The sequence below is a fragment of the Cydia amplana genome, chromosome 9 (assembly GCF_948474715.1).
Source record: "Cydia amplana chromosome 9, ilCydAmpl1.1, whole genome shotgun sequence".
Taxonomy (NCBI): Eukaryota; Metazoa; Arthropoda; class Insecta; order Lepidoptera; family Tortricidae; genus Cydia; species Cydia amplana.
In genome coordinates this window covers 17,153,617-17,173,117 of record NC_086077.1, presented here as the reverse complement: position 1 = coordinate 17,173,117, position 19,501 = coordinate 17,153,617, and the positions used below count along the sequence as shown (strand labels likewise).

Below are 19,501 nucleotides of genomic sequence, written 5' to 3'. Positions count from 1 at the left end.
GACAAGATTTGCTTGACCAAGTGTAGTTTTTATTCTGAAAGAAAAAATGCTTATTCCCAGACGATGATAATCTACATATGGCTCGCCGCGCTCATAGCAGCTCTCTTCCTGTACTGCCGACAGCTCTACTCTCGGTTTAGTCAGTATGGGGTCAAACATAAGCCGACAATCCCACTGCTGGGCAACATGGCGCCCATTTTGTTCAAACGGCAACATATGGTTCAGTGCCTTACAGAATTGTATAGTGAGCATCCGAAAGAAAGGTTTGTACCTACTACGTACTAGAGATGCACCGGATATCCGGTTACTATCCGGTATCCGGCCTATCCGGCCGTTATTTTAGTATCCGGCCGGATACCTGATAGTAAAATTAACACATTTTGGGGTAAAAAATGGAATCTAAAAAACAGTCACGGTCATAATGCTAACGACACAGTAGATAGAAATGAATACGTAACCAATGTCACACAATACACTTATTTGTTTACACAAAAATACGCGTGCGCACTTGTAACTATAAACAAACTCACTACAGTCGACTCTTGTTAATTCAAACCTGCGATAATTCGAACCTCTCTATAATTCGAAGTTATCACGAGTTCCCTAGAATATCTCTTTATATTTCGAAATAAATCAATACATTTTTAAGCACTTGGTAATTCGAACAAAAATAATCATCGCTAAGTAACAAAACGACGCGTTAATTCGAACTCATATGCGTCAAACACTCTACAATTCAAAGTTATCAGATTGCAGACCTCACAGAGGTAATAATAAACCGCACATTTTGACACAAGTTCAAGTTCGTCGTTGCACTCTTTCGTTGGTTATGTGTACAGATTAAAAGTTAGTGTTAGTTATGAGTCCTAAAAAGTATAAATGCTTGATGATTGCTTAAAAGACGGAGTTAATCGTAAAAATGGAGGTAGGTGGCAAGACAAGTGATGTTGCAAAAGTATTTTCAGATCAGTCTCAGCAATGTGCATTGAACAGTTAGCAGTTAATCAATATTTGATTATTACCTACCTACTTACTCAATAATTCGGACTTTCATATTTTTTCTCTCAAAAATTTCTAACCATTTGATATTTCAAACTCTCGATAATTCGTAATATTTTAAAAGTCCTTCGAGTTTCGAATTAACGAGAGTCGGCTGTACGTAATGACATGACAAAACTCGTTACGATCCTAGAAATGTGTCCGCGCGAACGTTCAGTACGAAACAGGTCGAAACCTGCACGACGCGCACCTGCAAAACTCAAAATATAGGTATAGTTCCGCTGGCCGAATATCCGGCGGCCGGGTTACCGGATATTCGGCCAGTGTCCAGGCCGGATATCCGGTATCCGGTATCCGGCCAAACAACTATCCGTTGCATCTCTACTACGTACAAAGGGACGATGACACATTAGACACATGTTGAATGTTATAACAGAAAAACGAGCAATCTGTCACAATAAATTGGAGACAAAAATGGAAATGATGAAAAATATAAGACCTCAATCCTCATTGATTCAATATTTTCGTTTTCCATACTTCTGATCGTGACGCCGTAAATGTGGCAATCAAGTACCGTTAAGTAAGGGGCGGGCGTTCCGCGCATACCTACTCCTAATATAGAGTGCTTACGATTGTCAGACTGACTATCACTTCTGACTTTTGTATTGCTTTTATGAAATGTGGGACCCTGAACGATATGGGAATATCGTTCAGGGTGACAAGTAAAACTCACTAATTACTCAAAAATATTTAAACAATAATCAACCTTCTTTTAGTAGGTACCTACTATATATAGTTTACTATGGCTATAAACTTGTGGTGGTAATTAGTTAGTTTTGCTTGTCACCTGGCGATATAGACATTTGATCCTCAAAACAAACCTGATCGACTGATCCTATTATAGGTCTATATAAGAGTGAGAGAAACGAAAGATACCTTGGTACCTTATTCCTTTCTATATTACCTACTGGTCCCATGATTATTTCATTGGCTATTGCAGATTTGTGGGTAGATACGAGTTCACCAAGCCCAAACTGCTTGTCAAAGACCTGGAACTGCTGAAGAAAATTGCCGTTAAGGATTTCGAGCACTTTCTGGATCACGCTTTATCTGTCAATAGTGTCGACCCACTCTTTGGAAGAACCTTGTTTGCATTGAAAGGTAGTTTTTATTTCACTTACAACTTTAGGGTGACATTCCATTTCTCACCGCAGCTGCACTACTGATACTGAACGCGTCGCTGTTACTGTCAATTTCCGTAGTAAAATGAACAGTAGTGCAGCTGCGGTTGGAAATGGACTGTCACCTTTACTTGACCCAGGACCGCTTCGTCCACAATCCTATTTCGTCACCTTCTTAACTTGACATTATTGCCATAGGGTCGACTGTTCTGGCCCCGTAGACCAATCGCTAACGCTACATAGCGAACGAAACGCAACTGTCACTGTCACACTAATATGGAAGAGTGATAGAGAGACACAAAGCGGTTCGATAGCGAAGTGCAAGCGATCGTCATCTTGGCTAGGCCGCCTGATTCGTCAAAATTCCTTTCCAATATCGTCACTTTCCTATCTTGTCCACATTCGTAGGTGTAGGTCGGCATTGTCACTTAACTGTGTACCATTAACAGCCGGTTAGCAATCGTCACAAACCTGACGGTCAATATCATATCCCTTACATTTTGTCAGGAATGTGACGGTTAGACGTTACTGAAACACGACTCCACATTCAGGTCAAGAATGGAAGGACATGCGGTCAATGCTGAGTCCAGCGTTCACCAGCTCCAAGATGAAGCACATGCTGCCGTTAATCGTGGAGGTGGGAAACCAGATGATGGTGTCTTTGAAGAAGCAACTTAAAGAGAGTGAACGTAAGTTTGTTTGACAGCAGCGACGGACTAGGTATACGCGTAATTATAGCTTAACTGAGTTTTTTTAATAGCATAAGGCCTACAAGAACTGCAAACTATCATGTAACCTAAACTCAACACACAATAAATATTTCATTTTATTTCATGGTCGCCTCTTTATCGTCTGTCACCATGCCTGTCACGCTCTAACAAGTATATAAGTGCGAAAGTGACGCATAGCATGGCACGACAGGCGATAAAGAGACGACCATGCTACGATCGCAAGGTGGCAGATACCTTAGGCGCGTTGCTACTATTGATGAACTGTATCCCTCACTTGCCCTCAGTATCAGTCCGCTGGACGACATCAGCCTGTCAGTTAGAACAAAAAGTTGACAGTTCCGAACAACTGATATCGTCCGGCGGACTGATAATCAGTGGGCCCCTTAAAATTTCTAGATGGTTACATCGACTTGGACTGCCGAGAGCTCGCAACTCACTACGCCAACGACGTAATAGCTTCCTGTGCGTTTGGACTGCGAGTCGACTCACACTCCGAGCCCGATAACGAGTTCTACAAGATGGGCTACGTGGCTACTAACTACACTTTCGGGCAGATACTCAAATTCTATGGTTATTCGGCGATCCCGAGAGTTATGAAGGTTCGCAAAAAAGGATAAAGATACTAAAGATAGAGTACCTAATTTTAATAACAAAACATCCGTGAGTCATAGACAAAAAATATATTGAAACGGGTTGCTCACGTATTTTTAAGTTGCTCGATATATTACGCTCCGTAACGAGGAGCTTCAATGGGAGCACACGTTGGCGGACCGTCGCAGACACCCTCAGTTTCGGCGCAGGCGACGGCGCGGCGGCGGCGAGCAAATCGATCAAAAAGTTGAGTCATAATACTCATAATTGTCCGTCATGTTTGACTTTGATCTGCCCGCAACTAAAATACTTTGATTGATTTTAAAGAGTAAAGAAAGTTCATTTATACCTACACATGATAACAGGTCTCTTACATAAATTAATTTTGTATTAAGCAGAAACGTCTGCGAACGATGCTATTAAGCTTCGAAATAAATTAAAAGTGGAAAAATTCACTGTCTTGGGTGGGACTTGAACCCACGACCACTGGATCACTAGTACAGTGCTCTTCCATCTGAGCTACCAAGACCGTACCCAATTCTACATCTACATGATTTGATCTAGGTCTCTTACATGATTTTACTTAATATTTCCACATATTTTTCGATCCTTCCATTCCTTTACCTTCATACAAAGTCTAAGCAAAATGGTAACGGAATGGAAGTAAAAATCTTGTGATTGATGATGATGATGACCAATAGAGCTCTGGCTTCTGACTAGAAATAACATAAAATTACCAAATAAAATAAAATTTTAGTGAACAGCTTTAAATAAAATGGCCAATTTCTTTGATTGTTTTGTAGGCATTCGGTCTTACCGTTCTCTCAGACAGCACTAGGGATTTCTTCAACCATCTGGTGATCGACACGATGAGGGACCGCGAGGAACACGGCATCGTGAGACCTGACATGATCCACCTCCTCATGGAAGCCAAGAAGGGTAAGCCCTAGTTCACATCGTTCACTTGATAAGTATACCTAGTCTTTCTAGCTGGATATGTAAGTAGCAATGTAAAGCAAACTAAAATATGGTATCCCTAGGAAACGAACAAAAAGCAGCAATGTACATCGAATGATGAAATGTAAACAAAACAGTGTACAAACAGGTAGTGTTGCTAACCCGCGATTTTTCAAATTTGCCCCCTTTTTCTACTGACAAGATTTGCTTGGCCAAGTATATTCTGCCCGCATAATACCCGTAAAAGTCATTGGAAAATCATTCAATTGGTTACCTACCATAATTATAGTTCTTTCGTGTTCGTTCCGCTTAGCAAACTTTCCAGTACTGTTTTTTCCGATTTTTTTCAAATTTAATTAATCACTAGCGTTTTTGCTCCCGAGAAAACCAGGCTATGCTTATGAGTTTTGCCCTATCTGTTACACGAAGCAGTTCAGTCAATAGAAGAAGAAGGTTTCCATTGTTTTTTCCTAACACTGCAGTAACACATTAGTTTTTTTTCGTCTCTAAGAAGGGTGACTTTCACTCCGGAGGTCGTGGGTTCAAACCCCGGCTCGTACCAATGAGTTTTTCGGAACTTATCTACGAAATATCATTTGATATTTATCAGTCGCTTTTCGGTGAAGGAAAACATCGTGAGGAACGATTTCCTCACGATGTTTTCCTATGACTAATCCCTAAAGGCTTAATAGTTTCCCCTCTGGGTTGGAAGGTCAGATGACACTCGCTTTCGTAAAAACTAGTGGCTACGTCAATTCTTGGGATTAGTTGTCATTGGATGAGCCGTGGCAAAATGCCTGGATAACACGAGTGAAGAAGAAGAAGAATGCATTTATGGAGATGATAAAGATGATGACTTTAGTTCGTTTTTGCCTACAGGTCGACTAACTCACGAAGAGAGTAAAGATGCTGATGCCGGATTTGCGACTGTTGAAGAGTCTGATGTTGGGAAGAAATCTGTGAATCGAGGTAGAGATTCAATTTTATTGTATTGAGTTGTTAAGGTGCAGTGCGTTCAGTCAGCAGAATTTTACAAAACTCGCTTTTTTAGTAATTCCATCGACTCGAAACAACTTTTAAACAACTTTTGCTCGATCACGAATATAGGTCAAAAACAAACCATAAAAAAATTGTTACGCGCAAAAGCTATTAATATGAAAATGACTTCTGACCAAACTCATCGATTACTTATTTAAAAAAAATAACGATTTTATAACAATGATATCCTTGATCTCGGGCACGCTCGGTCGTCCGCTCAGTGCTCAACGCGCTGTGTTTGGGAAAGGACCTGAACTCACTACTTACACCTTAAGATTAATATCGAATTGATTTCTTATCCATCAGCCTGGACAGACACAGATCTGACAGCTCAAGCTTTCGTCTTCTTCCTCGCCGGCTTCGAGACCATCTCCACAGCCATGACCTTCCTCATGTACGAGCTGGCCCTCAACCCTGAGGTTCAGGAAAAGCTGGCGAAGGAGATCAGGGAGCAGGAGAAGAGCGGCAAGTTCGATTATGGGTCTGTGCAGAGGATGACTTACCTGGATATGGTGGTTTCGGGTAAGATATTTTTTAGTCTACCTTAATGGCCCACTGCTGGGCCTCGCCTCGTTTTCTCCAGTCGACCCTGTTGTTGGCATTTTCTGACCATTTCGGGTAAAATGCGTCCGAGACGTCCCAGTCGTTCTGATTTTGCATCTTGCTTGCATGCCTTTAAATTATTATTTATGTCACTTCTATTTTCAACTTACTACTTTTACGTTGACTGTGTTTTCTAGAAATATTGCGGCGCTGGCCACCAGCAATAGCGACTGACAGACTTTGCATCAAGGATTACAATTTGGGAAAACCTAACGACGAAGCTACAACCGATTACATAGTAAGTTTCTTATAGTTGGTGTAACCAAATTTGTCAGTAAATAAGAACAAAAAACTATACTCATCTTTTTCTTTTGGGTGCTAGTACTACTGTAAGACAAATATAGTATGATTCTCTCTGTCTATGTTTGAAATGAGACAGTCCTTTGACAAACTTTATTTAGGATAATAAAAATTTCTTATTGACCTAAAATCACTCCTAAAATGTACCTAATTGCTTTGATATTCATAGCGGCAACATCATTATTCGATATTTCTTACAATAAATATATTTTGATTTTTTCAACTATAGAATAGGGATATTAGGCGAAACTCTGCGTTTTTAATTCATTACAAACAACACCTCTAACTTTCAGATGAAGGCCGGCGAAAGCCTCAACATCCCCGTAACGGCGTTCCACCACGACCCTCAATACTTCCCGGATCCCTTCAAGTTTGATCCAGAGCGGTTCTCCGAAGAAAACAAGCACAAAATCAAACCTTCGACGTACATGCCTTTTGGGATAGGACCACGAAACTGCATCGGTAAGACATATCGCTCAATAAAGGACAAATATAAACAACACTAACGTCACTAACACAAAATCCGGACACGTGCGAGTCGGACTCGCCCACCGAGGGTTCCGTACTTTTTAGTATTTGTTGTTATAGCGGCGACAGAAATACATAATCTGTGAAAATTTCAACTTTCTAGCTATCACGGTTCATGAGATACAGCCTGGTAACAGATAAACGGACAGACGGACAGACAAGTCCGACTCGCAATTGGCCGGTTTTTTGGTCTGCCTCTGCTCCGGCTAACCTGTGGTGGCCATTCGGTAACCAATCTGGCCTACCGATCCGGGTGCATTCGGCAGACGTGTCTTGCCCAATCCCACTTGAGCTTGGCTGCTTTGGAACCCATATCTACGATACCAGTTTTGGAACGCAACCGAGATCAGTGGCGGAAGAAAGGGGAGTCCTTAGCCCAGCAGTGGGACACAAAATAGGCTCAAGTTTCATCGAGTCGAAACAATTCTGTAAATTTCCTTAATGAATTGCATGATTAGTTGCTACAGCAACTTCTCTGATCTATCTGATGTTCACATCAGAGTAGTAACCACCTAATGCTTTAGCCTCTAGCCGCCCACAAAATTCAAAATTCAATGGAACGGGAGACCTTTTTATATGCCTCTGGGCAGCTAGAGGTTAGTGTAACGAATTTTATGTTTCAGGCTCCCGATTCGCCCTGTGCGAGATAAAAGTGATGATCTACCAGCTCTTGCTGCACGTGGAACTGTCACCTTGCGAGAGAACACCCATCCCTGCCCAGCTCACTACAGACACCGTCAGGCTGAGGCTAAAGGGGGGACATTACCTGCGGATGAAACTTAGGACATAACCGCCTTTCGAGAATTGTCAAGGATTCCTAAGCCTTTTGGAAGACTGTATGTAGAAATTATATAAGTGTAAATGTACCGTTTAGATTCAAACTACACCAGCTTTACTGCTGCAGTAATGCGGCAAGACATTGCTGCTGCAAATGTGTAAAATCCCTCGTGACCGTCTTGCTTTGTAGGCAAATTCACTACAGACAAGACTAGGAGATAATGTTTAATAAATATTATTTGATTTGTATAAAAAACAAATAAATGTTGAATGTATGTACCTATTTGTCTTATTTTGTTACCTGTTCAAAAACGAGGATCTGGCAGACTTCATGGATGTTTTATAGGAATGGCCGCGGAGACTGCTCAAGATCGGGAAGACTGGAAAAAGTGGGGCCTTTGCCTGGGCAGTGGGACACTATAGGCTCCCAATAATAACAGAGATGAATTGTCTCTAGGGTTAATAATAGATTACATTTGGAGATATGAAAGTTTTCCAATTTAAGATGAAATACTAATATTGTAATTACCTACCGTAAAATGGGGTGAGTAGGTTTCGCGGTGAGAGTTGGGTTATGAATGGGGAGAGAAGGGACGAAAGGGGGGTGAGATGGGATTTTAAGGCTACTGCTACAAAAATAATGTATTCCAATTTAAAATGGAGCTATAGTAATACTTATAATAAAAAATCGATCCTACAATCTTCCAAAATCACCTTTGTATGAAAACCCAACTCACCCCAAATACGAGGGACTACGGGGTGAAGTGGGTTTTCCTGTTTATCGTCAAAGTTATGAAATGGAACCCAAAATAAAATAAAAACTAAAATACAAACGTCCGGAACACTTATTATATACACCATTCAGTTTGCAACTTTGCATATGTAAAAATAAATTTTTATCGAGGTTTGAATGTCAGTTTTGACCCTACTCACCCCATTTTACGATACTAATAAGGTTTGGAGGTATAAAGACCCTACAAGTGGTTCACGTCAGGACTATCAAGCTATCAGTATTATAAACTAAACCAAAACTAAAATATTTTCACAGTAGTACCTACTTATTAAGTTCGACAAGGTATATTAAATCTTTTCTAATTTAGACAGAGTCGAAAACAGTTCCGTACCCAAAGGGTAAAAACGGGACCCTATTACTAAGACTCAGCTGTCCGTCCGTCCGTCCGTCCGTCCGTCCGTCCGTCTGTCACCAGGCTGTATCTCACGAACCGTGATAGCTAGACAGTTGAAATTTTCACAGATGATGTATTTCTGTTGCCGCTATAACAACAAGTACTAAAAACAGAATAAAATAAAGATTTAAGTGGGGCTCCCATACAACAAACGTGATTTTTGACCGAAGTTAAGCAACGTCGGGCGGGGTCAGTACTTGGATGGGTGACCGTTTTTTTGCTTGTTTTGCTCTATTTTTTGTTGATGGTGCGGAACCCTCCGTGCGCGAGTCCGACTCGCACTTGGCCGGTTTTTTGTTTTGTTTCAAAATAGAACGAAACAAAACAAAATCATAACTGTCTCTCGCTCTTTAGCGATAAGCCCGCCAGTTGGACGCCTCTACATTTAATCAATTGTTCATTTCTTTTGTATCTTTCTACTGAGGTGTTGCAATAAAAAGTATTCTATCTATCATTTATATTTTCTACAAAAGCAACGTTCTATTTTCAACAGTAATTTATGGATTTGTTTCTCAACCTTAGGAGGTTAAAAGTTCGTCGACTTCTTTGAATGTCAACCATTCACTACACCATGACCAAGTAGGTTACCAACCACTACCTAAGTATTATATAGTTACGTTAGGAACATAACTATATACTTAAACCCGTAGAGTTACGTGGAGGTCATGCTAATAATTGGTTGTCCAAACATCTACATATGTCCATGTATAATCTGCGTACGATTAAATACCAGTTCTCTTCTGGCCTTCAACTCCGACTGACGTTAGGCTAGCATTTACATCAAATATACATTAAAATTTAAGTACATCAGATTTAGCTTATCTTTGAGCGTCAATAACAATACAATTATTTTCGATTTCAAACAATTTTTTTTGCAGTGAGAGAGCTATTACTCGTATCTAAATCATTTGATATCATCAGCACCGGTGAGTTGGTTTTGTATACCCTGACAGTATTTTATTTATTTAGGTCTACTAACCTACTTTAACCTACTAACCACACTAACTGGTAAAGGTTCTGTTGATTGTTCAAAAACTAAATCAATTTTTTTTAACCAGCAGATACGTCTGCGAGCGATATTCAAAAGTTAGGCAAAGTAATCAAATGAAAGTTTTGAATTATTGTTTTCTAACGTTTGTTGGTATTGGTAGAATTGACTTTTAATTGATGATTTTGAATGATAAATATTTAATAACCAAATCAAATCCAAATAAATGTCCCAACTCGTAGAGCCAAATAGAGAATTGTCAGTCTTTACTTGTATCCTTTTTAAGGTCGAAATTCTTTATCAGTCACAAAATTTTTATCAGTTTATTCATCACATCGTTAAGATTACGTAACTCCGAATAGTGAATAATTTTGTAAATATAAATAGCTTTTTTAGTTTCGTCTAACTATTTTGTTATTACAAGGTAGCACGTTAAATAAGTTTGTTTACACTTATCACTTTTATTATACGCCATTTTATATTTACGAATACACTGTAGAGGTAGTTTTGTTTATAAACAGAGATGAATCAGCATTGATGCGTGTGATAAGTAGCAAACCTTATCGTAATGAGAATAAAGTCTGTATTTTATTGTGCCTTCGAGTATTTGCGACCGCAATCTGATCAATCACATTCAAGGTTAGTGTTGATGACATAAAGGAATCCGATTCAGATTTAACAACTTGTTACTGTTTTGATCTTATTTTGATGAGACCTTGAGGAACGCTCACGCTAACCACCGTCAAAAAGGTCACTTTTATCAAGTTTATATAAAATTGGACATTTCCTGCATTAATGCAGTGGGCAGTATGACTGTAGGAATTTTACAGCTTGTCATAGCTGCCGCAAATGTCGCCGCCCGGACTGTTGACTATTTCAGCAGCAATACATTCGACAGCAATGTCGCGCTGCAATACTGAAGCAGTGATGCTGACTGGTTTAGTCTGAATCCGAACAGTACCGTTACAATGACAGCTCATGTGCTGTCATCATCTAACATTTTCTAAGTTATTCCCACGCTGGATACTTTTCTCAAGTTTTTGTTCTATTCAAAAGACATATTGAATATGTTGATGTAATACTTACCAGTTTACCTTCGTTATTCCTCTTCTTTAGGTGCCTCTCCAACTAGTGAAGGTTAGCAGTCAGCTCCGAATATTTTTGTTTGTCCTTGGGGAGGCGAAAGAATTCGGCAACCCTTTGATTCCCGGTCCATTCTCGTTACGCAACCACTATTTCTTTCGACCGCCATCTTACATTTACATTTTATTTTTTTAATAAGAAATGCTTCTTATTCCCAGACGATGATACTCTACATATGGCTCGCCGCAATCATAGCAGCATTATACCTGTACTGCCAACAGCTCTACTCTCGGTTCAGTCAGTATGGGGTCAAACATAAGAAGACGATCCCACTGCTGGGTAACATGGCGTCCATTGTGTTCAGACGGAAGCATTTGGTGGAGTTCTTTGCAGAATTGTATAGTGAGCATCCGAAAGAAAGGTTTGTACCTACAACAACGTAGTGGTTATATTCTCTTTGCCTACAACATACATTTTATATCAGAATCTAGTAAAATAAATAGAAAATGACCAATCCACCACAATAAAGTGGAGGATACAAAAATGGCAATGATAAAAATTACAAAGACCTCAATGATTCCATTAGATTTATTTTTTATGAGAAAATTGACAGTACGAGTAAGTAATTCTTTAATGCAATGGGTCACATATAGACAATTAATCCTTAAAACGTACCTGATCGACAGATACTTACCATTAATCATTTGATCCTCAAAACAAACCTTTTCGACTGTAACCATTAATAAGAACTTGTCAACTAGCCCATTTATGATAGCTCTAGGAGAGTCAGAAACGAAAAATTCCTTATTCCTTTTTATGCTACTGATCCGATGTTTATTTCATTGGTTTTTGCAGATTTGTGGGTAGATACGAGTTCACCAAGCCCCTGCTGGTTGTCAGAGACCTGGAACTGCTGAAGAAGATTGCCGTTAAGGATTTCGAGTACTTCCTGGATCACGCTTTATCAGTCAACACTGATATCGACCCACTCTTTGGAAGGACCTTGTTTACATTGAAAGGTATTGTTTTCGAATTTAAACTGTCGTGAGTCATACTTACATGAAGCTAACTATAACGCTTAACTGTAATTATACCCACGTCAACAGATAAGTTGCTCATCAAACATATCATTATATAATTTTCCTCCCCATACATTTTCATACCCCGTGCTTATAAAATGAAAATCTATTCTTAAGGAGTAAACTCCAAAACTCGTCATCATCATCATCATCATAACTTAAGAGCTTTGCTCTTGTCGGTTGAGTAATTGCCAATCATGTATTTCTTGTACCAGTCTTTTAATTTCCTCATACTCCAAAACTCGTACATGTAGTTAATTCATAACATACCAAATCACTTCCAGGTCAAGAATGGAAAGACATGCGGTCAACGTTGAGTCCAGCGTTCACCAGCTCCAAGATGAGGCACATGGTGCCGTTCATCGTGGAGGTGGGAGACCAGATGATGGAAGGGGACGGTATATGACGTTTTCGATTTAGAGCTCACTTTGTGCAATCAATTTGTTCAAGAAATGTTTAATAACTGCATTAAATTATACGTAAATTTGTTCACGAAAAAGCCGTGTACCGGCTCTTCACGGCATAATATTTTTTATTTGCTGTAATTCTCTACAAATCGACACTAAAAGTGTCCAAAAATCAAAATATGGAGTTCCGTTTGAGCAACACGCATTACAGTTTTGCCTTTAACAGTAATTGAGTTGTTGTGTGATTTTGAAAGCTAGATAACTAAACTAGCAAATTATTATCTACTTATATTTTTACTCACAAATACAACACAGAAATTCAATCCCAAATGTAAACTTTCGTACAATTTCCATACATTGACGACATCACTCAAAATTCTTCTTCGAGTCAGATGGCCGCTGGCCTTGGATCGAAGCAGACGTGTACTTCGTCGTAGCTCGTTTTTGACATTATTTAGACATTTCATCATATACGCATACGAAAATGTATACCAGTAGATAAATTGTATTTCAAAAAATAGGGTAAATAAATTTATTTAAAATTTGATTTGTTGTTATTTACAGGTCGTAACGATCGAAAACAGCAGTAAACTATCCTAAAACAATACGATTACAATTGAATTTAAGTAACTTGTTCCTTCAAAACCCGCTTAAAATGAAAAAAGTTTAAAGACTCGTTTTACTGATTGGGATTGATTTTCATTATGCTGGTATCAATTTTGCGTCATTAAAAAAAAGTATATGATTCTGTACGTCAATGACATTTGATGTCAATTGTAATCTTGTATTTACGTTAGAGAATATTGTATATTCATTTAAATATTACTTACCTATTAATACGAAGCGTAATTCGTTTAATACCTGAAAGTCTTAGTGTCTACACCTACTTTGTTGCCGTTCGTTCCGTCTATATGTGTGCGATTACGTGCTGTTCTCAATAATCAAGAAACAAGCCATAATCTTCAAGAATAAAATAACAGCAAGACCAGCATTTAGTACTAACTAGTTTTTGCGGATTTGGAGACAAGAGATGAAGCTTACAGGCTAATACCGCTGCGGTCTGGTTATTGTTATGTGTATATATCGAGTATTATATAAATTTACTATAAAATAACAATGTTTTATTTCAATGACATTATGTGCGTAGGTATGTATGTTTCGATGATTATAAGAATTTTGTCCACACAATAATTGTGCATAGCAGAGACTGCATCATGCAGATCATGCTTTCTTTACGGTATAAGCGGTATGGTACCGTTATTATTTATCAATACCGGTTCGTTTTGAAGGTAAAACTATACCGGTTGAAATACAAAGTACGGTACCGGTATAAAATTACAGCAGGGACAACCATTTTTATAGGTGTACAGTCAGCTGCAGAGAAAAGGTACGACCAGATAGATAATTGTATGCAGGGGTGGTACCTTTTCTCTGCAGCTAGCTGTACCTAAACCATCATTGACCGAGCGTTGGCGAAGGTCTCCGTTTCAACTTGGGCAAAAATGCTTTCGTATGTCCGAATTCTTCTCCTTTGCATATCACATTTCTCAACTGATTCTCGTGAAAATTTGGAAGTCCGATATAATTATTCGGTTTCTTTTTTTTTTGAACAATTTAAAATAGGCAGAAATTGTCATAAAGGACTTAAGCGCCAGTAGGGTCTGTGACACTTAAGACCACTGCGATTATTAGGTACTTACTGGCCCCTATTTCACCACGACCACGGTGACAGGTGCGACAGTTGTCGACATCACTGTTGCTGACGTCACAGGCCTCCATAGGCTACGGTAACCGCTTACCATCGGACGGGCGATGTGCTTGTTTGCCACCAACATTTTAATAAATAAATAAACTCCATTATATTGCCACTAAAAAATTCTTATTTTTCGAAGCTAATGACAATTGTCACAAGAAACACGGCAACTGTATCGAAATTGCGACACAGAACTCATTTCCTGTCAAGACTTACCGAAAATTCTTTGAAAAATCTTGTGACAATTGTCACAAGATTTTTTCGCGAGAGAAATGTCTGTTTTATCCGATATAATAAAGTTTTTTTTTAATAATAGGTACAATGACGGTGGCAAACACGAATACGGCCCGCCCGAGGTTAAGCGGTAACTGTATTATTAAATTGTACAACGGGACTTAATCGCGTATCTAAGTTTTAAGATTTACCTCCGACGTTTCGAGGACGGCGTTGTCCCCGTGGTCTCGGAGAAGACTGGCTTAAGTTGACATCAGCATCTTCTAACCGCGCGAGTTTTTCGAACTACCCGCACTTGGTCTTGTTTATCCGCTTGAACGTTTTGCGGTTCCGTTGTACAATTTAATAATGTGTAAAAATCGTGAAAGTTTAAATCAGTGTTAGCGGTAACTGTAGTCCATGGATGCCTATGGCGTCAATAACAGTGATGTTTTTGTCGTACCTGTCACCGTGGTGAAATAGGGGCCAGATTACGCCGCGCCGCGTGGAACGTGAGGTGCATTGGGGTAAATGCATACCATTCACTCAAGGAAAATAATCTCCCTTATAAGATCACTCGTGTGTCTGCCATTTTGTTAAAGCCAATTTTCACCGTAACTACTGGACTAGTTCAATTGAAATTTAGTACACATATGTCAAGTAAGGAAGTAGTAAGTCGGTGATCCGAAGATGAGTAACGTAAATAAATGAACTTTTAACTTTGCGGCGATTTTTGGTATCATGTGACATATCAGATATAATACATAATTATAAGTAGGTGAGCAAAAATGTACCATAACCTAACTCAGAATTGTATTACATAAATACATATACAAAAAATAGTTCAACGCCAAAAGATTAATGGAAGACCTATGTCCTATAATAGGTGAGTTGGTCTTAAACAAAAAATATGCAATAAAAATGTGTAACTGTGGAACCCATAGTGAATCCTACTCGTACATGATCGGTTTTTATATTATGTACCTATAAGATATTTTCTACTTTATACTTTATAAGTGTACCTACTAAAAGGCGGCATCGTCAAACAGCGGTCTTGACATCACTGCGAGAGCCGGGAGTGGGGCAACACTTTGACGTCTGTCATCTAGAGATCGGTTTTTGCGCGTGATGAGCGTCGCGTATTACCTAAGTCCAAAACTCTGATTATTATTGTGATTCCCTAATAAATATTGTTTAAAATGGTGCTCTGGTGTTTTTACCCTTACAGCTTCAGAAGTGCGATAGTGGATTCCCGCCTACTACGATATAATTTGTCGAAATTGACATTACGAAATTTACCGCGCGTAGTCCTTCCTTGTTTCATTGTTCTGATCGTTAATCTGATTGTAATGAGTAAATGCACCAACACCACTCATCAGTTAGGGACTTAAATATACAAAGTCCAAGATTGGTGTCAAAATCATACCTACAAGAATAACCTACAAAACTAACCTATGCCGGCTATTGGCTGCTGGCGTACCTATCGTGCCTTTGCCCTTGTTTTGTGTTTGATTTCAGATACCTATTTCAGTTTATGTACCTCCGTGATCATGACTGTCAAAAATAATACATATTGACTGTGTAATAAAGCTGCTGGCATGTATGTATTACAATATTCACAGCAGAAGATCACAAGACATAAGCTGACAGATACCATTAGGTACAATTGAATTTTGATATTGGTATGAATTAAATAAATCCTTGGGATTACAGAGCAACTCAGGTAAAAGTTAACTCAGGTAAGAAGTCTGTGTTGATCCAACACCTAACAATGCTCCGGGGCCATAGTGGTAAATATTCACTGCCTCACTTATAAGTATGTTGTATTATTTTTGTAATCTATGTGCTTTCAGATACATAACATAATGTGATTAAGTATGTCTACATGACATATTAACAAAATGTTATGAACATTTTCTAAAGTTTGTGTCGTGGTGAGATTTGCATTCAAGTAAAAAGCATATAAAACAAGTTTGGTAATGTAAATTTAGCCTTGATTGATGCTATATGTATGGTGGTATTATGCTTTCATGATTAACAATGAGTGCTATTTAATACTTTATCCTTTCAATCAAATTAAAATAGATTTCATGGTTTCAAAAACACTGGAATACTGGTTACAACGACAATGAGGAGAAATTACTTGTTGTCTCATATGTGTGTGTGTGTGGGTGATATTACACATGCTTATTGCAACTGAAATAATGCTTTGTTGGTGTGTTTTTGGTTTGTGTAATTTCCAGAAATTTGACAGCAATGATTCTTGAATTGAACGACCATACCGTTGAACGCACTAGAGTGACTATCGGGTCAGGCCTCTATAATGTGCCTGGATGGACATGGATAATATTTCAAAGTTAGTTGGTTATGGATGCCAGGTATATTATGTCCTAGTGCTCATAATTCATTATATGGAGAAAATATGTTGATAAGTGACTAATCTCCGATGTCATGGAAAATGAGGTATTTATTTAGAAATAAAATGCTTGTTCATGTTGTACATACACTAACGGTTAGTATGTGTTACATTGACTGTGGGTTGGTAAAGTGCGCTTTGTGAATAAGCGAAAGGTGACAGTTATTTGTAGCTGGTTAGTATTGTCTGTGACAAAAGTAGTCGCTCCATGTTTCCGGAGCCTCCTCGGACTGAATATTTTAAAAGACAGTTCATATCACATATAACCTCCTGCATCTTTGCAATTAACATTAAGCTGCAGACATACTGATAAATAAGGCAGTAAATCATTTGAGATGTTGAGAAAATTTCTGTCTGTACATATTATTGATTGGTTCTATGTATGAAAAATCTTATGAATGTTTATACAAATTAATTGCATACAGCTTATAGTATGTTGTGGTTGTTGTTTTGTTCATTGGGATGTTGGTTAAAGTTTGCATTGCAAATATTTTTCACAAAATGTCATATTATAAAATGAACCAAAGACATATATTTAAACAGACTTACCAAACTAATGAAAGTTTTATTGGCATGACATTGTCAAGTGTTTGAGTTATTGACAATGATAATCATTTGTGTTCTAACAGTATGTTTCAGATGCATTTCATTATAACAAAACTTTATTACTGATGAAGTTTGATGAATTTCCAAGGTTAAAATCTTGTCAAAGAGATGGACATATTGAACAAGATATTTACTGAGCTGAGTATGACACTGGTAAAGCAGGTTGTTGCTAATGGTAAGCGAGGTGAATACTTTCAGGAGTCAATATGAATATTGACGGTCTATATGATATACATGTCTTTACATACAAGTGCTACTGGACTCTAAACGTACCGGTCAGTTAAGTGTTAAATGGATGAATATTAAACGAAGGTAAATAGCTTGGTTAAAGCTTTCCAAATAACTATTTTAACCCATTCACTGCTAATGAACATTGACCGAAGAATATCATGTCATGAGCTACTGTTTGAAGTTATTGACGGTTTTCGTCTGAACTTGTAGTGTGTTATGGTACCGTTTGCATTAATAAACAGTACACTTTTATTACTTCTGGGTTTCATAAATCAGAAGTTATAAATAATAATATGTTTCACAAATTTTGTGGGTTCACTAAGTATGTATTTCATTGTTTTGAAAAATGCATAAATTGTGGTTTATTATGTTATGAACTCATTTATCTTACAATGTGTGCTTGCATGGCATTTAACAAAATTATTTAGTTTTGTGCAGGTATAAGTTAACCTGGATGATGATGTGTTGAGTTATCTACACATAAAATGCACATGCACAGCTGGAGAAAATCAACCATGTGTGTCTTGGGATTGGAAGCTTTATGGTTTAAGCATATGTGCCATGATTTGACTGATTGGTCATTATCAATATACACTTCATGATGGTTGAAAAATACAATTTGTGAAACCTCGATAAGGCGAACCTGGGTAAGAGAGGAACCTCGATAACATGAACTTCTGTTCAGGCTCTACTGTAGTTCAATGTTGGTATAGTAAGAGTGTTGCCTTTATTTAGGGGCACGGAAGAGGCAAGCCAAGTTGCACATGATCATTTACAATTGGTTGCATAGTAGCAACTGCTTATTATTTTATATTTCCCATGTTAAGGGCAAATGCTGTTATTTCAGGTACCGTTTTCAGATTAAGAACTGACTACGAGTATATTCTCAGATTAGGAACTGAGATATAATTTTATTAGACGCTCGGATTGAGAACTGAGTGATTATTTTATTTATATTATCTCGAGTTTGGAATCGAGTTGTGATTTTGTTTTATCCCAGATTTAGAACTGGGTTACTGTTGTCATACTTATGTGTTTTGTTAACAGGTTTGCCGACTAAAATAAACACATTGTGCTTGATTAATTTTATTAGACACTCGGATTGAGAACTGAGTGATTATTTTATTTATATTACTTACTCTCGAGTTTGGAATCGAGTTGTGATTTTGTTTATCCCAGATTTAGAACTGGGTTACTGTTGTCATACTTATGTGTTTTGTTAACAGGTTTGGCGACTAAAATAAACACGTTGTGCTTGATTAATTTTATTAGACACTCGGATTGAGAACTGAGTGATTATTTTATTTATATTACTTACTCTCGAGTTTGGAATCGAGTTGTGATTTTATTTTATCCCAGATTTAGAACTGGGTTACTGTTGTCATACTTATGTGTTTTGTTAACGGGTTTGCCGACTAAAATAAACACATTGTGCTTGATTAATTTTATTAGACACTCGGATTGAGAACTGAGTGATTATTTTATTTATATTACTTACTCTCTTCAATGTCTGCTATAGAGCTTTAATTATTATGTGCTCTTTAAGAAGGGCTGTTACTTTAGTCTTGGCAAGGGATGCTATCCTTAATAGGCTACTTCCTGGCGCCGGTAATCGCAACAGAGGCTTTAAGGAGCGGCCTGTTGCTTGTCACTATCCTTGAGAGGGTGGTTGTTGCTGATATTTGCAGTGTAGGCTTTAAGAAGCGGACCATTGCATGTGATATAAGACTATCCTTAAGAGGATGGTTGTTTACTGGTATTTGCAGTGTAGGCTTTAAGAAGCGGACCATTGCATGTGATATAAGACTATCCTTAAGAGGATGGTTGTTTACT

At 38.2% G+C, this 19,501-nt stretch overlaps 3 protein-coding genes across 3 annotated transcripts in view; 2 read left to right on the top strand and 1 right to left on the bottom strand.

The window, feature by feature from the left end:
* The window catches only part of LOC134651247 (cytochrome P450 6B2-like), a 143,733-nt gene that overhangs the window by 53,231 nt on the left and 71,001 nt on the right, over positions 1 to 19,501 (bottom strand). The gene's annotated exons all lie outside the window — the stretch shown is intronic.
* LOC134651267 (cytochrome P450 9e2-like) lies at positions 56 to 7,747 on the top strand. The gene is made up of 10 exons (XM_063506334.1): positions 56 to 263; positions 2,000 to 2,160; positions 2,732 to 2,869; positions 3,308 to 3,510; positions 4,306 to 4,441; positions 5,339 to 5,428; positions 5,804 to 6,019; positions 6,238 to 6,338; positions 6,694 to 6,862; positions 7,552 to 7,747. The coding sequence occupies exons 1-10, from the start codon at positions 64 to 66 to the stop codon at positions 7,716 to 7,718; spliced, it is 1,581 nt and encodes a 526-aa protein (XP_063362404.1). The 5' UTR covers positions 56 to 63; the 3' UTR covers positions 7,719 to 7,747.
* Positions 11,176 to 19,501, top strand: part of LOC134650864 (uncharacterized) — a 49,846-nt gene continuing 41,520 nt past the window's right edge. The window contains exons 1-3 of the mRNA XM_063505799.1: positions 11,176 to 11,384; positions 11,819 to 11,982; positions 12,327 to 12,440. Coding sequence (XP_063361869.1) covers positions 11,185 to 11,384; positions 11,819 to 11,982; positions 12,327 to 12,440 — 478 coding nt within the window. The 5' untranslated portion in view covers positions 11,176 to 11,184. The remainder of the gene's footprint in view (positions 11,385 to 11,818; positions 11,983 to 12,326; positions 12,441 to 19,501) is intronic.